The 20,853-nt window shown below is 43.3% G+C and overlaps 2 protein-coding genes across 3 annotated transcripts; one reads left to right on the top strand and one right to left on the bottom strand.

The window, feature by feature from the left end:
- Positions 1-731: 731 nt before the first annotated feature.
- COQ2 (coenzyme Q2, polyprenyltransferase) lies at positions 732-14,808 on the bottom strand. 2 transcript variants are annotated; one of them, XR_001875682.1, is made up of 8 exons: positions 14,715-14,808; positions 14,457-14,623; positions 10,924-11,045; positions 10,608-10,693; positions 9,614-9,747; positions 8,965-9,153; positions 6,305-6,501; positions 732-753 (listed from the first exon to the last, which is right to left on the bottom strand). XR_001875682.1 is itself a non-coding variant. In XM_017820169.1 (7 exons), the coding sequence occupies exons 1-7, from the start codon at positions 14,734-14,736 to the stop codon at positions 6,370-6,372; spliced, it is 852 nt and encodes a 283-aa protein (XP_017675658.1). In that variant the 5' UTR covers positions 14,737-14,808; the 3' UTR covers positions 4,752-6,369. The 2 variants fall into 2 exon arrangements, 1 of the variants encoding a protein (XP_017675658.1); XM_017820169.1 differs by lacking the exon at positions 732-753 and having other exon boundaries at positions 4,752-6,501.
- Positions 14,809-17,595: 2,787 nt separating this feature from the next.
- Positions 17,596-20,833, top strand: PLAC8 (placenta specific 8). Its single transcript, XM_017820077.1, has 4 exons — positions 17,596-17,639; positions 18,264-18,325; positions 20,105-20,224; positions 20,422-20,833. Exons 1-4 carry the CDS (start codon positions 17,596-17,598, stop codon positions 20,556-20,558), a joined length of 363 nt encoding a protein of 120 aa, XP_017675566.1. The 3' UTR covers positions 20,559-20,833.
- Positions 20,834-20,853: the final 20 nt, after the last annotated feature.

Genomic DNA, 20,853 nt, shown 5'->3' with positions numbered 1-20,853 from the left:
AAGACTTTTGTACATTTGTACTTTTGTATATTTGTTCTACGTGAAAATAAGGAAACTGATAATCTCCTTAGAGTCAGGAGCAATTTGACCATCAACTCAGATTTGAGCCAAACAAGACAGTGAGGTCTTAATAGCTTTTGGTGATTTTCTGAAGTCTGAAATGAGCTATTCCCTAGAATATTTTTCAAGGAAGGGCCAGGCTACTTTATTATGAATATAAATCTAGCAGCAGTAAGTTAACTTTTTTGCTTTATTTTCATGAGCTCCTTAAAAGTTTTCTGTAGACAGTCCAGGGTTTGCTTGCCACATCACACACACCCAGAAAACCCCCCAAAAACAGTGTCTGTGGAGGAGCACCCACATGGTGAAAATCAGAGTATCGGTGTTCCTGTGGACACAACAGGCAGAGAGACTGTGGACATCTGTTGCCAGGAATCAGTGTTCAAACACACCTCAGGCACTTGTCTGTACCTGAATAAAGCCCGCAATTGGCCTTGTCAATGTGAAATGGAGCCAAGGTCACAAAGATAGTATTAATTACACATCATCACAGTTGAGCAACTATTTCTTTTATTGTCTTGTGCAAGTCATTTTATTGTAAAGTAGTGCTCACTAAGACAGTAAATGGCAAAACATGGAAGTCTCTTCTCCATCACGTCCATTTTTCACTTCCTCCTGGCAGTCAACATCTTTGGAAATGAAAGTTCAAAATGGTTTCCCTTGGTTTTTTTGTCAGTGTGTCAGTCGTTCAAGCTGAAGGAAGTGTGGAATAAAAAAGAAGTTATCCTCTACAGGGACACTGAACTCCCCAAGAAATCTTTCAGCAGCAGTTTCAGCACAGTTGAAATGAGTTGGCTCAGTTAGTTTCTTCCTCATCTTAGGATTTCTGCCAGATGTCTCTGTGGACTATAAAATCTGCATTCTTTGTGCCCACTATGAGTGATACATCCTTGCTCTGCAGCACCAGACCTTCAGCCTGTCCTTTGCCAAGCCAAGAGCAACCTCAGCCCCTTCAGCTCCATGGACAACCTGTGCTTACACAGCCTCGGCTTTCTGCCCTGCGTCTTCCTCCTAAGGAGGAAGGAGGCAGGGAACCCCCACCCCCTCACCTGACAGACACAGTCAGCACAATTCTTTCCAGTGGACTGCCAAACCTTTCATTTATTGCCTTAGTGCACCCACTGTGCAGTGTCATTTACTGCCTTATTGCACCCACTGTGCAGTGTCATGCACGCGGAAGTAGGGGGGCATAAAGGATCATGTCATCTCTGAGCAAATAAATTCAAGGTCCCTTAAGTAAAGCACAACTGTAATGCACTTAAAATCTGTGCTTTCCTCTATTTTCTCTCAAGTACTTTTATTGCCATTTATATATATATCCCCTGAAAAAGCAGTTAATAACATGACAGCTTTTGGGGGAAAATAAGCTCTGATGAAGCTGGAAAATCCGTTTGATAAATATTTGGCCATGCTGCCACATGAGAGGCAACACAAAATGCATGCAGGTTTTTCTATTAAGCAGCCACCTAATGCTGTTGAAGCTTCTCCTCAAAACACTCCCCTGATGCTATGTACGTGCTGCTGCTTGCAAAGTTAAGCTGGAGGTAAAATTATTTCCCTTCTATATAGAATCATAGAATCATTAAGGTTGGAAAAGATCCCTAAGATTACGGAATCCAACCTCTAACCCAGCACGGCCATGTTCACCACTAAACCACGTCCTAAAGTGCCACATCCTCACACCTTTTGAATACTTCCAGGGGTGGTGATTCCACCGCTTCCTTGAACAGCCTGTTTCAATGCCTAACCACCATTTCAGTGAAGGAGTTTCTTCTAATATCAAATCTAAACTTCACCAGGTACAGCTTGAGACCATTTTCTCTCCTGTCACTTGTTACCCGGGAGATGAGACCAACTCCCACCTGCCTACAACCTCCTTTCAGAGACTTGTTGAGAGCGAGATACTTTTCATTCAGAGCTGAAGGTTCCAAATGCTTTCATGTCAGTCTAGGAAAAAACCCCAAGGTCCTGCGGAATGGGCATTGCTTTCCCCACTGCCCTCACAGCTTGTTACAGGCTTGGTTCTGTTCTTTACGCAGTTGAAGCAACTTCTTTATATTAGCTGTATTTCCTTATTACTCCACCTGCCATAGCCAAGCTCTGCAATTTAGAGGAACTGTGTTCTGCTGATGTAAGCATTTGGGAGTGGGTTTCGTTTGTTTTTCATTAGGATGTGGATTTACAGTCCCTCTTCCAGAAATTAAAGCTGTATTTTTAGAAGTTTTGAACTTGGCATTGAATACTGTTTTTGTTGTCGGTTTCGTTTTGGTTTAATTGTACTAGACCTTTCTGCTCTGTTCAGACAAAATCACATATGTACAGCTGCCTGGAAGTGACAGGAAAAGAGAAGTACTGTAAAACAAATTGTTTCTTTTGTGATTTTCTTTGTAATTCTGGTACTGCATGTAGCACACTCCGTTAAAATTTGCTCTGGCCTTTTGCCTCTACCACAAACTACAGGGAGGCACTGCAGGAAACTCACCTCTCCAGTACACCAGGAGCCTTCAGCTAGTACCTAAACTTCACATTATCCATGGCCAGTTAATGTCCCCATTTTTTCTTGTCTGCTTTGTTTTGAAGCTTCAACAGAGCTTGTCTTCACGGTATTTGTACTGCGAAGTGTTTCGAAATAAACTAATGGCCCTCTCCCAGCTTTTGCCAAAAGGAAATAACCAAGTGCCCACAAAATACATTCTCTACATTTTGCTTACCACACCAGTCCCTCATCACAACAGTTGTGCTTTCAGTGTCTCTCTTGAATACCAGCTAATCACAGTGTCGTGCTGGTGCAGGTGATGTGGTACCTTAATTTTCAGCTGGCTTTTTAGTCACCCAGAGGATGCTCTGATCTTTCCACACAGTCACACCTTTCTGACCTAGTCAAACCCCCTTTTTATTAAAAATGAAAAATAGTAAGTTTCTGAACAATTATGTGATATGACTTTAAGTAGCTCAGATTTGGGAAGAGCTCACATTCTGTAGTGCCTTTGAACCAACTGGTGTCCTTTGTTCAATGCCAAGCCACGTTACCAGTGGCTGGCAACACGCCTGACCTGCTGCCCTGGTGGCCCCTGGGGCTGAGCTCCTGCCAGCCAGACTGGCTGGCCTGTGTGCTCTGGCTCAAGCTGTTTGCTCCCCGCAGCTCCGGAGCCAAGTACCTGCAGCAAATACTTTCAAACGGAGGGAAAAATCTGGCCCCCTTGCATCACCACCTCCATATTTACCAAGAAACACACAAATAGCAAAATCCAGGCACAGTTTGCCTTGGCTGACCCTATGGAGAGTCCCTCCCTTGTCAAAGGTGAGCGTGAAATCTCTCATGTGCCACTGTGTTAAGTGGGCTCCTAAGGAAAAGATCCAGCCCCACCATGAAGGGATGCTTTGGCAACCTCTCCCTGCATCCCTGCAGGAACCAGCACCCTACTTTTGTAGGGCTAATCCTGGACAAAGAGCTGTTCTTGCTTTGATACACCTTTCTATGAAGTACAATGGGAGCACGCGCAGGCAAAGGTTCATGTTAGTTACCCCGTTTTCTGGTCCACAAAGGAACTGGAAGTGTTTCAGTAGGCCTTTGCCAGGCACATTTGACCTTCCTGCTGCCTGCAAAAGCATTTATCATCTCAATATCCTGTGGAGGAACGTTTGGAAAAGGAAGATAACAAGAAAGGCAAGGTTTGACAGTGGAGGAGAAACTTCCAGAGGACAGTGTTTATTTATGCAAAAGCACACTACCTAATAATAAAGCTGATGCTTAGAGACAGGTCTACTTGAGAACTTTTTAGTAGACTGTATCTAAATACAGCAGAGAGTGTCCTTGTGAAGATTAGAAATAGAATGGCTTGGGAATGAAAGGAGAAGATGCACCTACACCTGCCAAACAGGGTTTTACTCAGGAAGTAGCTCAGCTTTTTTTGTTTTGCACTTGAAAAATTACTTCTTATTTCTGTGTATTAATCATAAAATGCTCACACAAATAACATCCTCAGTACTATACAGCCTAGAACCTCAACCTTCCTTAGTTTTTCAGGCAATTAACCTAAAACACAGTTATAGGTTATCTTCGTAAAATGCATTTTGAGATGAACTTGGAAAACTCCCAGAGAAAACATGAAATTATTTTCAAGTTTAGGACATGAGGACTGTTTTGGAACTTCGATTTTTACTCTGTTTAGCTACACCTTCTTCTTCCTCTCATTACAAGACAAATGCTTGTGACAAGCCATCATCGAACGAAGGACACCAGTAGGTTCAAAGGCACTACAAAATGGGAGCTCTTCCCAAATCTGAGCTACTCAAAGACACTGCAATGTATTAAAAATGGATGAATAACTTTTGCCACCTCTTTGAGATGATACTAAGTAGTATTAAGAAACTGATCCATCCTAACTACATCACAAGACTTTTTAATTACTAGTAAATAGTTTATAAACAAAGTTCAACGGGGAGTTGGATGCATCCAATTCTCCCTCTACAAAATGCAACTTTGTCACATAATTGTTTAGAAACATAGTATTTTTAAACTGTCTTTTTGTTTTTTAACTTAATGCTTCCTCCACTCCAAATTTATAAAACTTATTTAAGAACAATTTCTGTGTAAGGATTGAGGATGCCCTAAAAGCAGTCACACTTCCTAATATTTTCATGTATTTCTATCTTACATGCAGTCAGGCTGAAAAATCTACTATTTCTGATTTGCTTAAAATGTATTTGACGTCACTGATGCAAATAGTAAAAGAAAAAGCAACTTTACAGGATGTACATTAAAATGAAGTGTTCAGAACTGGCAGTTCCAGCCCCAAAAAGGAACTTCTGTGACCAAAGCCATTGACTCATTAGATGCTTTCTTTTTCCTGCACCAAGAGCTGCTTCGCCTGTTCACCATCACTGGCAATGCAAAATTACCCTTAGCAAACCCTGGACACATGGCTCTGGACTGCAAGGTCTCTCAGAAATACTGGTTTAAAAAAACCTTAAAAATATCATTTCCATCTTTGGAGCCAGAGCAGTACTGAGCCTTGTTATTGCTGTGACTACACACAAAAGTTGTGCCCTACCACTCAAAGAGGAGAGCAGACATCAGGAAAGGTGGTTGGGATACCATAATGAGCTTGGCAACCAAACCTTCTGTATCACCAAACCACAGCCCCACATGCAGGCATACACAGTCACCCATGGAGAAAAGTGTGCTTGCGCTGCCAACCAGCATGGAAACTCAGGTAAGCTCCACTGTATCCTTATCCCGGAACAGCTGTGCCTGCTCCTCCTTCCACAGAAATTGTCTTCACAACACGTCATACAAGCTCTTTAACACCAGGAGTCAAAGACAAGGTTAAACACCGCGTACATCGCGGAATGGGGAGAGCATAAGCCAGTTGAAAACGTGAACAGTTTTAAGCAATGTAACTGTTAGCCTGCACTTGCTATTTTTATTGTTTCTAGGCATCCTCCTAGAAACAAGTTCTTCCTGTAAGACTACAAATAAAACCAGTAGGCCTAAGTCAAAACAAGCGGAATTAAAAAATAGAAGTATGACAACACGTAGCATGACAAATTTGTAGCTCAGGGTCAGCCAGCAGTCATGGACACTTGGCAATAGTTCTGGGCTACTCTGTTTTTGTTCAAAGTCAGTAGTCTGTGTTCAAGTCACTCTTGACAAACAAGCTCAGCCCACTCTGTGCAGGCAACTTCACAGAAGCCTGTTCTTTTCACATGAGAAGCACCCACTGTCAGCAACCACAGCAAGAGCAAAAGACAATCCTAAATACTTCTCTATTGACTTATTATGAACCTCACACACTCAAAAGTCCTGACTGCTTTTAGACATCTCAGGATGAAAACAGTTATTGCAATTCTTTCATGCAGCAAGCTCCAACTCAAACTGAGAATTATTCTTGTAATAAACCGGACCATCAAACATGTACAGGCAGATTTTATTTACATCCTGAAATAATTTTGCATTTTTGCCCGTGCCATCACTAAGAGACATACGTTTTCTATAAAATCTTGCAATCGGTCTTCAGAGCTTGACACAAGCTCTTGACACCACACAGGACCAGCAGAGCAGCTTCACTTACTGAAGCTTCTACAGAGATTGAAGTTATTTACAGATAATCAAAACTTGCATTGTAGGATCATCTCAACCGCATGATTTTAGAAACAAGAATGTTTTCACCAGCTTTTATAAATAAACAGTATAAAGCAGCTATATTTATATTAAAAGTTTTTTCCTTCTTACAGTACTTACATTTTAGCAGGACTAAAATATGAGTATTTATAATAATTTCAACTATCTGTTTTCTAAAGGCTCTTCTACATTTTTAAGTCCTTTTGTTTCCACAAATTTCCAAGCACAATCCCTGTAAAGAGCAGAATTCCTACAGTACGATTTGAAGCAAATTTCTTCCAACAGTCTTCAGGCTTGTCTATGTCCAAAGTGTAAATCTGCAAAAGCACAGTAAAACATTACAGGATTATTATTCTACAGACACTTAAATATTGGATACATCACAAAATGACACAAAAAGGTATGCAACTTCAAAAAATTATTCTTAAATTCTAAAGTCTACCCTTACCTCCACAAGAAACAGGTATACTCTGTGCTTAAAAAAGAGTTTTTGCATAACTGGCGTCTATGTTTGACAGATTTATTCAACATACAGCAGAAAAGCCAAGGATCACATATGAACATGATTCCCAGACCATCTCAATGAAAGAATATATAAACAGCCTGGTTACTGGTGTGTCCAGTTTGATATTTAAAAGTGTGAAAATATCTGGGCATGTCAATAAGTCTTTTTGAGATCTTCCTTTGTAGGTAGTCACCTAATCCTTCAGTGGGAACTTTAATTAAAGATAAACCCCCCAGAACATGCTGACATCTTTCAATCCCTGCTGCAAGGTGTTGTCCCATGTTTCAGAAGAAGCAAGGAACTGGAGAGCCAGAAGTTAACCAGGCTAGATGGAAAGCACAGGAAAGTGCCAGGCCCTGCCTTGTCACACACAGTTGGTTCAGTCCAGTTGCTCTTAGTCATGTCCATTCAATTCCTTTGCAAACAAGAACCAGGACACCTGAAACAGCAGCTAGAACCAAGGCTTGGCTTACCCAACAGAGCAGCTGTTTGCTGTGAGTCACAGCTAAAGGTAAAAAAAAACCACAAGGAATAGCAAGAGCAAAGTTACTGAAAAATATTCCCAAAACCAAAATTTGGTGCAAATGTCTTGAGAATGATGACAAGAGGAAATATTAAGCAAAATGAGTGAAAGGATTAATGGAAAAGTACCCCCTAAAACCTCAAACCTTGCAATTCAGCCTTTGAAAAAGTTAGAACATATTCAAGTAAAAGAAGTGAAACCTTCTCCAGGAAATGAGTTTCTCTGCCATTTGTGGGTGTACAGAGAAAACAGGGCTGGGTCCTGATCAAATAAACAGAAACATTGTTCACAAGCTTCAAAGTCATGTTATCCACACCCTTTAAAACCTGTTAGCCCCTCAAACACTGTGAACTTGAAACACTGAAGTGACAAATAAAACGCAATGGCAGCCAAGCCATGAGAAATACTTTCAGAAACACAAAGAAAGTAAAAGATGTCATGTTTCGATCAGTGAACGGCTTGAGAGGGATATAATTTGTCATCATCATCGTGACCCAAATCCCTCTGTCTCGTGCAAAAATTCAGTGAATTAAGGAAAACCTAGCCCTCAAGCAGCTTACTCAGCTTTCTAAACTCCATTAAGCACACGATCAGAAGCCCTGAACAAGAAGATAAGCATGAGAATGTTTAAGCAAGATTAATACTAAAATAATCCCTCAAAAAGAAGCTACTCTGTGGTACACAGAACAGTGCTGCTCTTGTGACTTTGGCAGTCCACAGAGTCATGCATTCTCCATCAGTTACATTCAATAGCTCCGCATCCTCACTTATAAAAATCCTCCCTGCAGCAAAGTGATTTTCATTTCAGCCAAAACTACAGTGTGAAGCCTCTCTGACAATTCAAAATGTAAATGGTCATGCAGCTGACATAGTATTCTTTCCCTCATAGATTTCCAAGCACAATCACTGTGAAAGCAGTGGCTGAGTGCCAGACTACATCACCACAGGAATTCTCTTACTCAGAGGTGTGTTTAATATCCATTACCTGCATGAGCTGAGCTCCACCCATAAAAATGTAACATAAGACTAATGTGCTTTACAAAGTCCACATTAACCACAGACTTCTCAAACGGCCAATGCTTTCAATAGTTGCAATACACAAACCTCTGCCATCACTCACTGCCATCAAGACCAACAACTGATTTTTGTGTAGGCTGATTTGTTACTACAAAACTGTGCAATGCAGTTGTTAGGATTCAGAAAGAACATGGTAGCAAGATCCTATCCGCTTCCTTTACTGACAAAGCCAATTTCTTTCTTTCTGTTATTCACTAAAACTTCTGAACTAATGCAACTGCAAGACTGAATCAGATTGTTCTCTGCTAGAAGAAGAACTGTGAATTAGAACTGTCAATTACCACAAAATTATGATACTAACATCTGCTATCATAACAGCTGTATCAGAATAGTAAATTTTTTTATCTTGCAGGATATTGAGGTGGATTCTAGCAGCAGCTGCTACTGGGAGTGAGACAAAAAACATCTTGAGATCACAACTTAACATGAGGCACCTCTTTTGGTTAGGAGCAGACTGAAACACAGTGCTCCACAATCTGTGGACTGAAGGTCTCTTGAAACAAAAGGTCTGCAAAAGGTACTTAAGAGAAGCAAGCTTATGGTCAGAAGATTTCGGTCCTCTTTATAGGAACTGTTTTTTTTTCAAGTAAATGGTGAATAGATGTGGGTTGAAAAGTGCTCTGATTTCTTATTAAGAACTTCCCCATGGAAAAAGTATGAATAAATCCATCAAACCTGGTGTGCTAGGTGAGCCCCTACAGCAGCCACGGCTGAGTAATACGGCAACGTCTGGTTACAGTTCATCCCTGCCACGCACAGACTCAGGAGCATGGCAAGGCTGAAGCCACTGAGCCACTGTTTTGTATCCTCCTTGAACTGTAATGCAGTTGATTTCACTCCAATCATGATGTCGTCCTTCTTATCCTAGAACGAAAGGATGGTTTAGCAAAAAAAAAATCCGCAATTCAGTGTCGCTTCATAATGAAAATAAAAAGAGAGGCTTTGCTTAAATTCCCAATGCTTCTTACTAGGAATCCAATTTAAGTACATTTGTAGGCCTCTACATTAAAATTTAAATTAGAAGGCTGGTCTTAGAGCTGCTTTAGCAGCCAAGAGCTAATACCAACATCAAATTTGTTTACACAATGCAAATGCATAAGAGTGCAAAGGATATTTTACTTCCATCTTTCTATCTGATAAATAAAACATTTGCAAACAACAATGAAACACCAAAGAGCTGGGACTTCTTTGGTGCTGTTTTAGCTCAGCTGAGGCTGAAGAACTGCCACATGTTAGTTCTGCTCTTTGACAACAATGTTGTAATTAAACACACAGACTTGTGTATTTGACCACAGAGATCTGAAATTTCTCAGTGTTACTCTACCTGATGTGCATAAATGGTATCGTATATCAGTGTCCACAGGACTCCAGACAAGTACAAGGGCAAACACACGGACCACTCACATGACCCTTTGATGGCAGACCAGCCAAGAAGGGCTCCCCAGTTAAATGTAAGTCCTAAAAACACAAAGAGTTAAAAGAAAGAGAAAAAAGTTACAAGAATGCACATAATGAAATATTATTTGTTCAATAATATTGTACCTTTTTGTACAATACCAGGATCTCTATTTTTCTATCACTTATTTTCAGGCAAGTAATAAATATAATTAATTTGGCATTAAATACTCTGGATATACAAGGAAAAATACACATGTCACACATTTTTCCCTAATTTAAATTTGACTTCATTAGTGTAGGGAAACATTTGCACAGAAGTATTCCAGTATACTCAAACAACAGGACTAAAGTTAAAATGCCTAAATGTCAGTATAACAAAAGATATCAGCATAACTGACTGCAAAACACTACACGGCAGCCAACTGTGGTCCTTTAAGGCTAAAAATGACAATTTTGGTAAAGACACCCTCTGAAGACAGCTGGAATGTGAAAGACAGTATACATAGATATGTTTCAGTAGCTCAGCCTGAAATACAAGCATCATCAGAATCTGTACTGGAGTTATTTTAGAGGATGAAGACTGAAATGCAGGACAAACTTCTATTTAAGAAAGGTTTTGAGATAACCTCAAAACTAAATCTCATTCCCAAATGACAAATATTTATTTTCTCACTCCCTTTCTTCCTCCTATCACTCCATCAAAACAAAGAATTGATTTCTAACCAAAAAACCCCAAACCCACACATCAACTCATGCATGTTATAAATTAAGCTTCTCATACAACGGAGTTTTGTCTATAAGGTATTTCTATTTTGATATAGAGTTATAAAAAATCAGATTGCAAAAGTATGAATACTAATTTGTAAAACATCCGAAAAACTGCATCTGAAGAAAAAATAGTAAAAATATTTCCAGCTCACCCAAAACCAGCTGTGGCCAATATGTTATTCTCTTCATCAGAGGGTAGGTGACCACAAGAGACAAAGAGGCTGCTCCCAGAACGATACTGTAAAAAGTACCAAGAGGATTATTGTTTGCCAGGCTGAAGATCACTAGATGTAGTGCAGCATTATGGGAGCTGTACATAGTACTGAACTAATTATTTTACTTTAAAATACAATCCATTACTGATAACCCCCTCCCTCCGCCCCCAACACTTTTTCTGCTGAAAATCTCTGTGCTTAACTCTGGACTCAGATTCAAATTTTAAAAAACAAAAGATCACTCATACGTCACCTGTAGTAATTCAGACACAGAAGCACACAGAGTGCCAAGCTAAGCTGCCCCCCGAGAAAAACAAAGGACTGAAAAGTGGAGATATCTCCAGCTGCCAGGGGTCTACTTGCTGTCCTTGCAACCTGAAAAACGGAAATTATGTTAACACCAGATCCAACACAGAATCACAGAACGGTTTGGATTGGAAGGGGTCTAAAAGATCATCTAGTTCCAAGCAGGGAACCTTCCACTAGACCGGATTGCTCAGAGCCCCTTCCAACATAACATATTCCAAACTATCTTTTGTAACTAAAAGTCACACTATTGGCACGTAAGTGTGAAAATAAGCAAAAACAGGTCACAGAATGCATGAGATGGGTTCCTTCAATGATAAAACACAGAAATACATCAAGGATTTCTAAGCAGCAGTGCCTATAACCGAAGCATGAGGGCTTTAAAAACTAGTGCAGAACTAAGGTGCCACTCGTATGGAGCGAGGCTGATTAGAAACACTGCAGACATCTTGCACATGAATTTTATCACCTTAGGGAAAAAAAAAAATCAGACTTAAAAAGTTGTGAGCTAACTATCCTGATTTCAAACGGCACTTCTGTGCTTAAATGCTTTAATATGACTACCATGTAAAATCTCATGAAGATGCAGAGCTCCTCAAGCACACACAACCATAGCTAATGGTTATGTACCACCAAGCACTTCTGTGCAGGCAGAACTGAGGTCAGGCTTTGCCTAATGATCTCAGAAGGCTGTCTTGTAATGGCCTGACAGCATTGATTTTGCTCTGAGGCCATTGAGGTTCATACTGGTAAGTAAGCAGATTCCAGGAAGGCAACTCCTCCTCCCTACCACCACAGTAGCATTTGGAGAGTTTTTCAACCAAGAATGGGAAAAACACACTGAGAGCACTGCTAGAAGAAGGGTTAATGGTCTAGCTGAGAGAGAAAGAGTGAGCAGTAAAGCTGATGTAACAGAAATTATGGGAAAAGACATGTCTGAAAATACTTGAAATTGATGATGTTATCACATTTTTTTTATATATACTCTAAAGCAATTTACATCCAAACAGCCTGGCAGGTTTAAATTTTAAATTAAGTTGGTTTGGAATTATGAATAAGGCCATTAAGTATGGCCTTAATAATCTTTTACTGCACGGATTCTGTAAATGCAGCAGGGAAAAGAACATCAAATATTTGCATTTGAGTAACTGATGGGCAATTTAAAACAATTGTTTTCTATTTTCTGGGGAGAAATGAAAGGTCCCTAGTTCTATTCTTTACATTTGTTTCTCTCTAATGGGATTTTCAGAATCCAGTCCCATCGATCTAGGGCTAATAACAATGAAAAGACAAATAATTTAATCCTAGTTGGGATACCAAGGAGTTCCAAAACTCTGTCTGGAATAATAAATCATACAAGGCAAACTGAAGAAAGAAACAAATATCAGAAAAAAGTTAAAACTATATGAATGGTGAGTTACTTGCCGAAGGCAACAATTCCAAAAAAAACCCAAACGACTGAAATTCACCTCAACATGAGGAAGAACTTTTTTTACACTGAGGGTGGCAGAGCCCTGCAACAGGCTGCCCAGGGAGGCTGTGGAGTTTCCCTCTCTGGAGACATTCCAAACCCACCTGGATGTGTTCCTATGTAACCTGCTCCAGGCGAGCCTGCCTTGGCAAGAGAGTTGCACTGGATGATCTCCAGAGGTCCCTTCCAACCCTAACGGTTCTGTGATTCTGTGAAATTGTGCATGTTGATGAAAATAATGTAAAATGTTTATTTGAAGAGGTTCAAAAGCCAACTTGTTACAGAATATTATGTATGTATGAAGTGTCTTGCACATGCTTTTGTAGATTAAACATTCACTTAACATATCTGTGACCAATTCCACTGCACATTGCAACCAGAGATGGGATATTTCACTTAAAAAAAACATTTACCAAATAATAAATAACACAAAATCTAACCCCCAAACCACTATCACCAACACCAGCCAACATCCTGCTGTTGACTCAGCTTCTCGCACTTGTGTTCAAGGCAGGCTTTTAAGGTACATCAAAAAAAGCCAAGGAGGCAATTTTTAAACCTTTACATCTCACCACACCACATAAGGGAGAAATTAAGTCACTATACTGAAAATTCCCTCATACTAATCACATCCCCCCCATCAAATATGTTTAGCACATGCAGTTGTTAGTATCTTCTAAGGCCTGAACCATCCAAAGCTGCCACAAAGCCTGTACTGACTCATTGCCTTCCCAACAATACAACAGTGCTGTAGTAAGAACTCCACGTGCTGGATTGGCTCATTATTCTGTCTCTTGCCAGCACCAAAACCCAAAACCAGAGAAACAATATAGGAACAGAAAATAGGACCAGCAAACAGTGACACATCACCAAGATACTTTTCAACACCTGACACTGGGCACTGCCTTTTGCTTATTTCCTTCTCCTGAACAAAAAGGAGATGATAAAAGAAAAATACAACACAATAGAAGGGGATAGGCTCCGGGTTGGGCATGATACTCTAAATAGCCATTCTCATGAAGAAATTAACAATACAAGGAAACACTGCTCCTGAAATTAAGGGGGGGGGGAAGTGATTCTTAGTGCAGCAAAAAGGTGTTACTTGTTTTGTTGTCAGGCAAAACAATGCTGAGAAATAAACTTAAGTACTACCAACAGCTGACAACTGCATGTGTTTTATCCTATTTGGAGGTAAGTACTCCAGATGACTTATTACAGTCCTAGAGAGAAATGTTATACAAAATAATTTCTACTATTTTAGGAGGAAACGCAGACAAATTAATTGCATGCACGTCAGAGAGAAACATGGAGGAGATTCTGAACCTGCAGCCCTATGATTGCACTCAGCAAGGCAGCACTGGTGATGTTCACGTACTTCGGTGCCTTCAAGATCCCTGGTGCCTGGCTAAAAAAGCCCCAGCTACTAAAATAGCACCTGTTCAAGTGCAGTCTTCCTCTATGGAAACATTCCAAACCCACTTGGACGTGTTCCTGTGTAATCTGCTCCATGTGACCCTGCCTTGGCAGGGGTGTTGGACTTGATGATCTCTGAGGGCCCTTCCAACCCTAATGGTTCTGTGATTCTGTGATGCTGGAGATGAGTGGACATGTGCTCGGTTCACTGAATCACAGAATGGTTTGGGTTGGAAGGAGACCTTTAAGGATCACCTAGTTCCAACCCCCCTGCCATAGGCAGGGACACCTTCCACCAGGCCAGGTGGCTCAAAGCCCCATCCAATCTGGCCTTGAACACCTCCAGGGATGGGGTGTCCACAACTTCTTTGGGCAACCTGTTCCAGTGCCTCATCACCCTCACAGTAAAGAATTTCTTCCCTATATCTAAGCTAAACCTACTGTCTTTCAACTTGAACCCATTTCCGCTTGTCCTGCCGCTACACACTCTTGTAAATAATCTTGCCCCATCTTTCCCGTAAGTTCCCTTCAGGTACTGGGAGGCAGCATCAACCAGCATTGCCCACGTCTCTGCAAGCCCTCGGGGGCCCCTCTACCTTTCTGTCAAAGTCGCGATCCCACATGTCATTGATGGTGCAGCCGGCGCCCCGCATGAGCACGGCCCCCACGCCGAACAGGGACAGCATGTGCCAGTCCGGGAGGCAGCCGGGATCGGCCGCCAGCCCGATGCTCCAGGTGCATGGCAGGTACAGCAGCCACGTCCCTGCGGGGAGACAAAACCCGCGGGTGGCGTGAGCGGGGGATGAACGGGAGGCCACCGCGGGCACGGGGGCCCCGGCCCTCCCCGCGCTCACCGGCGGGCTGGTGCAGCCGCATGAGCCGCAGGTAGGGCTGCAGCGGGCCCGGCGCGGCGCGCACCAGCTCGGCCGCCGAGAAGCTGCGCGGCCGCGGGTGCTCGCAGGGGCGGCGGCGAGACAGCAACAGCGGCGGCGGGGCTGCGGCGAGGGGCGGGCGGGCAGCGCAGAGCCTGGCGGGGCCCCGGAGCCCGGCGGGGCCCCGGCACAGCCGCGACAGCAGCGCTGCCGCCATCTTGGCCCCGGCGGGGCGCCGTGACGGGGCCCCACGCATGCGCAGGGCCCGTGGCCGGGACTGTGGCAAACCGGGCTCCCTTGTCATCACCGGGACATAATGTGTTGGTGTTTCAGCGTGTGTGTCGTCTCCCAAACCTTTCCACGTTATATCGTTAATGAAAAAAAAAAAAAAGCAAATAAAATGCCCATGGCAGGAAACAGTTGATCTTTAAGGTCCCTTCTAATCCAAACCATTTTATGGATTTCCGCAGGAAATGGGGCAAAACCCGGGCTGGATTTTGGCCGGAGTACGGAATGGGGAAAAACCCGGACTGGATTTTTCTGGAGTACAGCATGGGGGAAAACCCGGGCTGGATGTTTCTGGAGACTGGATTCCCCCCCAAAGAAAAAAAAAAATTAAGAAAAAAAATGAAGTGTTGGACTTGATGATCTCAGAGGTCCTTTCCAACCTGGTTGATTCTATGATTCTATGTGAGTGGCCTAAAATGGAATAAACTATTTTCTGGTTGCAACTGCTCTGTAAAATACAATGGTAGACTGCATAATTCATACTTTGTTCTTTGCAGAGAAAGCAAAAAGGTGTTAAGAAAATGTGGGGTTTTTTTTTAATCTGTGGTCCTTTATCTTCATCGATATTGCATTTACTCTAGTAAACTAATGAATATTAATTTCAGCTGATTTTTTCCATTGTCTGCTTGGAAATTGTCACAGAATGGTTTGGGTTGGAAGGGACTTTAAAGATCATCTAGTTCCAAACCCCCTGCTGTGGGCAGGGATGCTTCCCACTAGGCCAGATTGCTCAAAGCCCCATCCAACCTGGCCTTGAAGACTTTCAGGAGTGGGGTATGCACAACTTCTCTGGGCATCCTGTGTCAGTGCCTCACCACCCCGATAGGAAAGAATTTCCTCCTAACATCTAATCCAAACTTACCCTCTGCCCATTTAATGCCATTCCCCCTTGTCCTATCACTCCATGCCATTGTAAAAAGTCCCTTTTCATCTCTCTTGTAGCCCCCTTTAGGTACTGGACAATGCTATAACATCTCTCTGGAGCCTTTTGTTCTTAGCACCTGGAAAAAGGCTTTACAGGGTTGGTTTTGTTAGCACATTTCCTTTCTCCCTAGCTATTGAGATGTTTTGCTTTTTGCTGTCTTGCTGTGGCTAAGAGATACACACTTTGCAGCCGACCATCTGTCTCCTTGCAGAGCCACTTTGCAGACTTGGAGAAGCCACACATGAAGGGGATCGGAGCCACGAGCCAGCGGCAGAGCCCTGGTCGGGCCCTGTGGTGAGCTCCGGCCAGAAACCACACCAGCTGCAACAGGAGGCAACAGCTCCTCCTGCCCAGCTGGGCAAGGGTGGTGCTCTTGCCGTGAGTTTTAGAAGTTCACATTTTGATTTCACTGCTGACATTTTTGCTGGGTTTTTTGTCTGACTTAAATGCCAGATGAAGGGAATGAGCTGAGGTAGGTGTTTATGATGGACTTTTTATTGTCACAAAGAGCAGATACACTTGATGAACCAGGATTGCATATAGGAGTGGGTGGCCTTTCTGTGGAAGAAAAGTATTTTCAGGGCTTGATTGCTCAGACAGTCAGTGTCACCTCAGTTCTGAATGGAGGATGAGCTATTAAAATCCTTAAAATGTTGGTGATGAGTGCTTTTTTAAAATGTGTTATCTCCCATACTGGCTGTGCATTTCAGCTTCCCATTTCCCTCCTCTCCTAGGCCAGCTGGTATTTGCTTGAGCCAGTGGGATGTCACGTATCCCCTCTTCTCGGAACTACAACTTTTTGCAAACCCCACTTCCCACAGCCTCTTGCAATGTTTTTGGAAAAAGAAATGAATCATTTATGATTCAGCCAGGGGGTAGCCAGGCAGCCCCATTGTAAAGCAGGGAGAGCCCCAGTTAAACTTTGGAGCTGTTGGAAGCTGAGGGAAGCATTCCAGGGCACGGCTCACTGTTATCTCAGGACTATTGTTAAAAGGTTTCCTTTAAAGCACCATAAATCCCAGAGTGTTATCAAAGCTCCTAAATTGCAGTTTAATTGAATTTCCCCTTTCCCTGCTCTTGTTGAGGGTAAGAGAGAAGGAGAACACGCCATCAGCACTTCCTGTGGGATGCACTGAACTTGTCTTGCTCCTGAGCAAGCACTTGCTTTGATCTTCTCTGGGCTCTCTGAACACTCTGTGCATCCTGCTGGGAAACAAAAAATGCTGTCCTGGTCCCACAGATTCTCTACAAAAGGTGGAAGTGTATCCAAAACTGTCAGTGACTTGCACAGGGCTTGAGTGGTTAGATATTTGGGGCATGTTAGTGAACAAACAGTAAATATTAGAGTCTCAAAGAGGGAAATTGATATGTGTATGGTAAGTACTTAGTTAATTTTACAGTGGCTGGGCTACATGGCTTGTGACAAGCACTTAGGGAATCAGCCTGATTTTTCTAGAAAGCCTCCACGTGGGGTGTATTTACGAAGTCAGAAATTGAAACCCAAATGCATCTGCTGAGAAGGAGCAGGGAGCACACTGCAGATTGAGAAGAGGATTAAAATCAAAGGTGTCATTGCTCCCTGCTGCCTCCTTGTCTGGGGCTGAATGGAAGTGCAGTAGGATGGCTGGGGCTTCCCCTCATGTCAGGGTCATGGCGCAGAGTGCTGACCTGTGGCGAGCTGCCCCCTGGTGCAGGTGGGTTTAGCTGCTGCTGGTTTTGACTGAGAGTGCCCTGTTTAGTCTCCTGCATCAGCAGGCTGGGGCAGGGGCTGTTCTGAGCTCCACAGAGAGGTTTCGATCACCCAGAACCCCCTGACACCGCCCCTTTTGCCACCACACTGCCCACCCACCATTGCCAAGCCTGGCTGTTAAAGCAAACAGGTCTGCACCAACTCCTTTGTTCAAAGCTTTTTCCATAAGGAAAGGGAAGAGCTCAGAGTGAAGGACTCGGAGGTGCTGTTAGTCTGGTCTGGGATATGAGAAGTACAATTTTTCTGGGTGGAAAAATGTTGGAAAAATACCTGTCCCAATGAATGCACATCATTCAGAGCTGTTCTCCCCTGAAGAGCAACAACGTGGAGGCAGAGTTAAGGGAATAAAGAATAGACAATAAACATGTAACTTTTTTTATTTTTTTTAAGACGAATAATTAAGTCTGGGAAAAGGAAACCTGTGCTCTGCAGGCTTGTTAAATCTGTAACCCTAACAACAGGGCACATGTCCACACCACCCCCTTCAAGTTACCTCCCACCCACTACACTTTGTTGGCTGCCAATAAACCTCCAAGTGTGAGCAAGTTTAGTTTCACCATCCCCAGAGCTCTTTCTGCAGGGTCCCGGCTGGCAAAGAAGCGTGCTCTTACAGAGGCTGCTCATCAGAAGGTTGGTTCTCTTAAAGCATGGAAATGTTAATAACTTGATAGCCCGGGAAAGTGGGATAATAGTAAATAAAGTAAGGATTTTTTTTTTCCTGCTTAGCACATAATTTAAATCAAACAATATTGCAAATGCTACTTGGGGAAGGGGGGAGGCTTTTAAAAAGCTATGCATGAAAGCTGAATTCTGTAGCAGTTACCTTTTCTTTGCTGCTTTCTCCTGCTGACAGAATTGTATAACTGTGTTAAAGGAATCTGACTGGTACTTTACTCTCTGTTTAAACCGGGCTGTCCTGCCACGAGGTTGGATACTGATTGCTTCTATAGGTTGCTGCCTGATCTCCCTGAGTGTTTGCTGTCCCTTCAATGGGGTATGCTATTGGTGGCAAGAGCAGCTTCATGCTGCAGTCTTAATTTTTACGGCTGAGAGATGTTTGCATGTTTGCAGCTAAGAGAGGAGAAAATATGTGAATAATATTCGTATACAGAATACTGTGCATTTGTAAAAGTGTAGAGAGATTCACCACTTGTTGGTAGCACGGCTGTGGATGGGAAGAGGGAAGCTCTCGAAGGCATCACACGCTCACATTTCCCTCTGGACACACTTGGTACTGCCTCCAGCTGCATTTCCTTCCAACTCAGGACCTTCTGTGATTTCTGTGATTCACACCGGGCTTGCAGACTGGCTTGTGCTGCCAGGTGAAGGCAGGAGTGGGATTTCTGGAGAAGCATGGGTTAATCCAAAGGGCGAAGAGTACTCCCCCTCCCCCAGCACCTCCTACTTAATTTCAGTTTCTATTCCGGCTTTTGAGCTCAGAAACTGCACAGGGAAGAGCTTTATTAGCCAGCACTGTTCTGCCTTTGCCAAGCTGCTGTTGATAAGATAAAGAGATAAAACAAACTAACCGAATTTGTAGAAAAAAGACTTCTTTTAAGTCTTAATAGATGTGAGCAGGCAGTTTATCTTATTTAGAAAAACCTAGGCCCAAAGCCAAACTTTCTTTGAATTGTTATCTAAGACAGTTTTGCACTTTTTTTACTTGGGCAGGAAGATAGAAGCAGAAAGAGTACTTATTATTATTATCATCATTATCACCACTATTATTGTCATTACCATAATTATTATCATTATTACTATTTTAGATCTGAGGCTTACTGGTTTTCAAGATTTACTTTCTTGCTTAACCACAGGAAGGCAAGGAGAGGGCATTAGACTTGGGACACAGCCTTGAGTTTCTGTCTTTTTGACTCTCTATGACAAGAAACTGGAGATATGAGTTTTCTATAGTATATCTCTTTCATGGAGCCTGGCTTTGGTACGAGGAAGTGAGACCACATGTGCTTCCCACATGCTTTGACCCCATACCAAAGCCATCTTGTGTAAAATAAGCCAAGTTCAACAACTGAAATGCCCAAGTCATTCCCTTTAGCTTGGGTTCACTGCCTAGCCTGGCTTGGCTCAAGGGAAATCAGTGAGCTGTGTCTAAGCACTAGTGAAACCTTTCTGGGGTGGAGTGGGGAGTGCCAGTGGCCTGGTGCTGTTTTGAAGGCTGGATAAAGTGGTAGAAAATGCAAAAGCATTGAAAGGACACAAATGCAGGTAAGATACGGTTGTGCTTTATCACCGATACGGTTGTGCTTTATCACCGCCAGCAACACGAAGAGAGCTGAGCAAAAGGCAGCCTGCTGAAGGGTGACGGCCCACAGTTTGGTTGGAGGTTCAGACCAACCACAGGTTTTTCACTAAGTAACCTGTTTGCTGTTCCCCACCTGTCTCTTTCAGAAGAGCATCTAGGAATGGCCTCGCAGACGATTGTGACGATCCAGCCACAGTATGGCATGCCCGCTGCCTCGAGGTGCATTTGGCAGACGGGGCTGATGGACTGCTGCTCAGACTGCGGAGTCTGTGAGTGCTGTGGGAAGTCCCCTCTCCTGACCCTCATCAGGGGTGTGCTGCAGTCAGTCACACACCCTTGAGAGACACTTCTCTTGCCCCTGCTGCTCGGCTTGGTGGTGCAATGGCTCCAGCCATGTAGCCTGGTTCTCCCAGTTCTGAGTGGGCAGGCAGATCCTCACCCTCTGCTGTGTTTCTCCCCCTGCCAGGCTGCTGTGGGATGTTCTGCTTCCCCTGCCTCGCCTGCCAAGTGGCCGGGGACATGAACGAGTGCTGCCTGTGTGGGACCAGCGTGGCCATGAGGACCCTCTACCGCACCAGATACAACATCCCGGTCAGTGGGTAACCTGCCCCCTCACCCTGCTGCGAGGCTGAAAGGCGAGGTGGCCCCCAGGGAGGTGGTGGATTCACTGTCCCTGGAGGTTTTTAAGATGAGACTGGATGTGGCATTTCGGGCCATGCTCTAGTAACCACGGCAGTGTTGGATCAAGGGTTGGGCTTGATGATCTGGGAGGTCTTTTCCAACCCAGTTTATTCGATGATTCTATGGGGGATGAGCAAAGGGCAGCAGTGCTTTCCCCTCCCCATTGTTTTCCCTTCCGTATCCTGCATGATGCCAGAGCAGGGAACAGGAGTTGAGA

Source organism: Lepidothrix coronata, unplaced genomic scaffold (assembly GCF_001604755.1).
Source record: "Lepidothrix coronata isolate B3197 unplaced genomic scaffold, Lepidothrix_coronata-1.0 Scaffold79, whole genome shotgun sequence".
Taxonomy (NCBI): Eukaryota; Metazoa; Chordata; class Aves; order Passeriformes; family Pipridae; genus Lepidothrix; species Lepidothrix coronata.
Note: the sequence above shows the minus strand (reverse complement) of the source record. Positions and strands in the feature narration are given on the sequence as shown.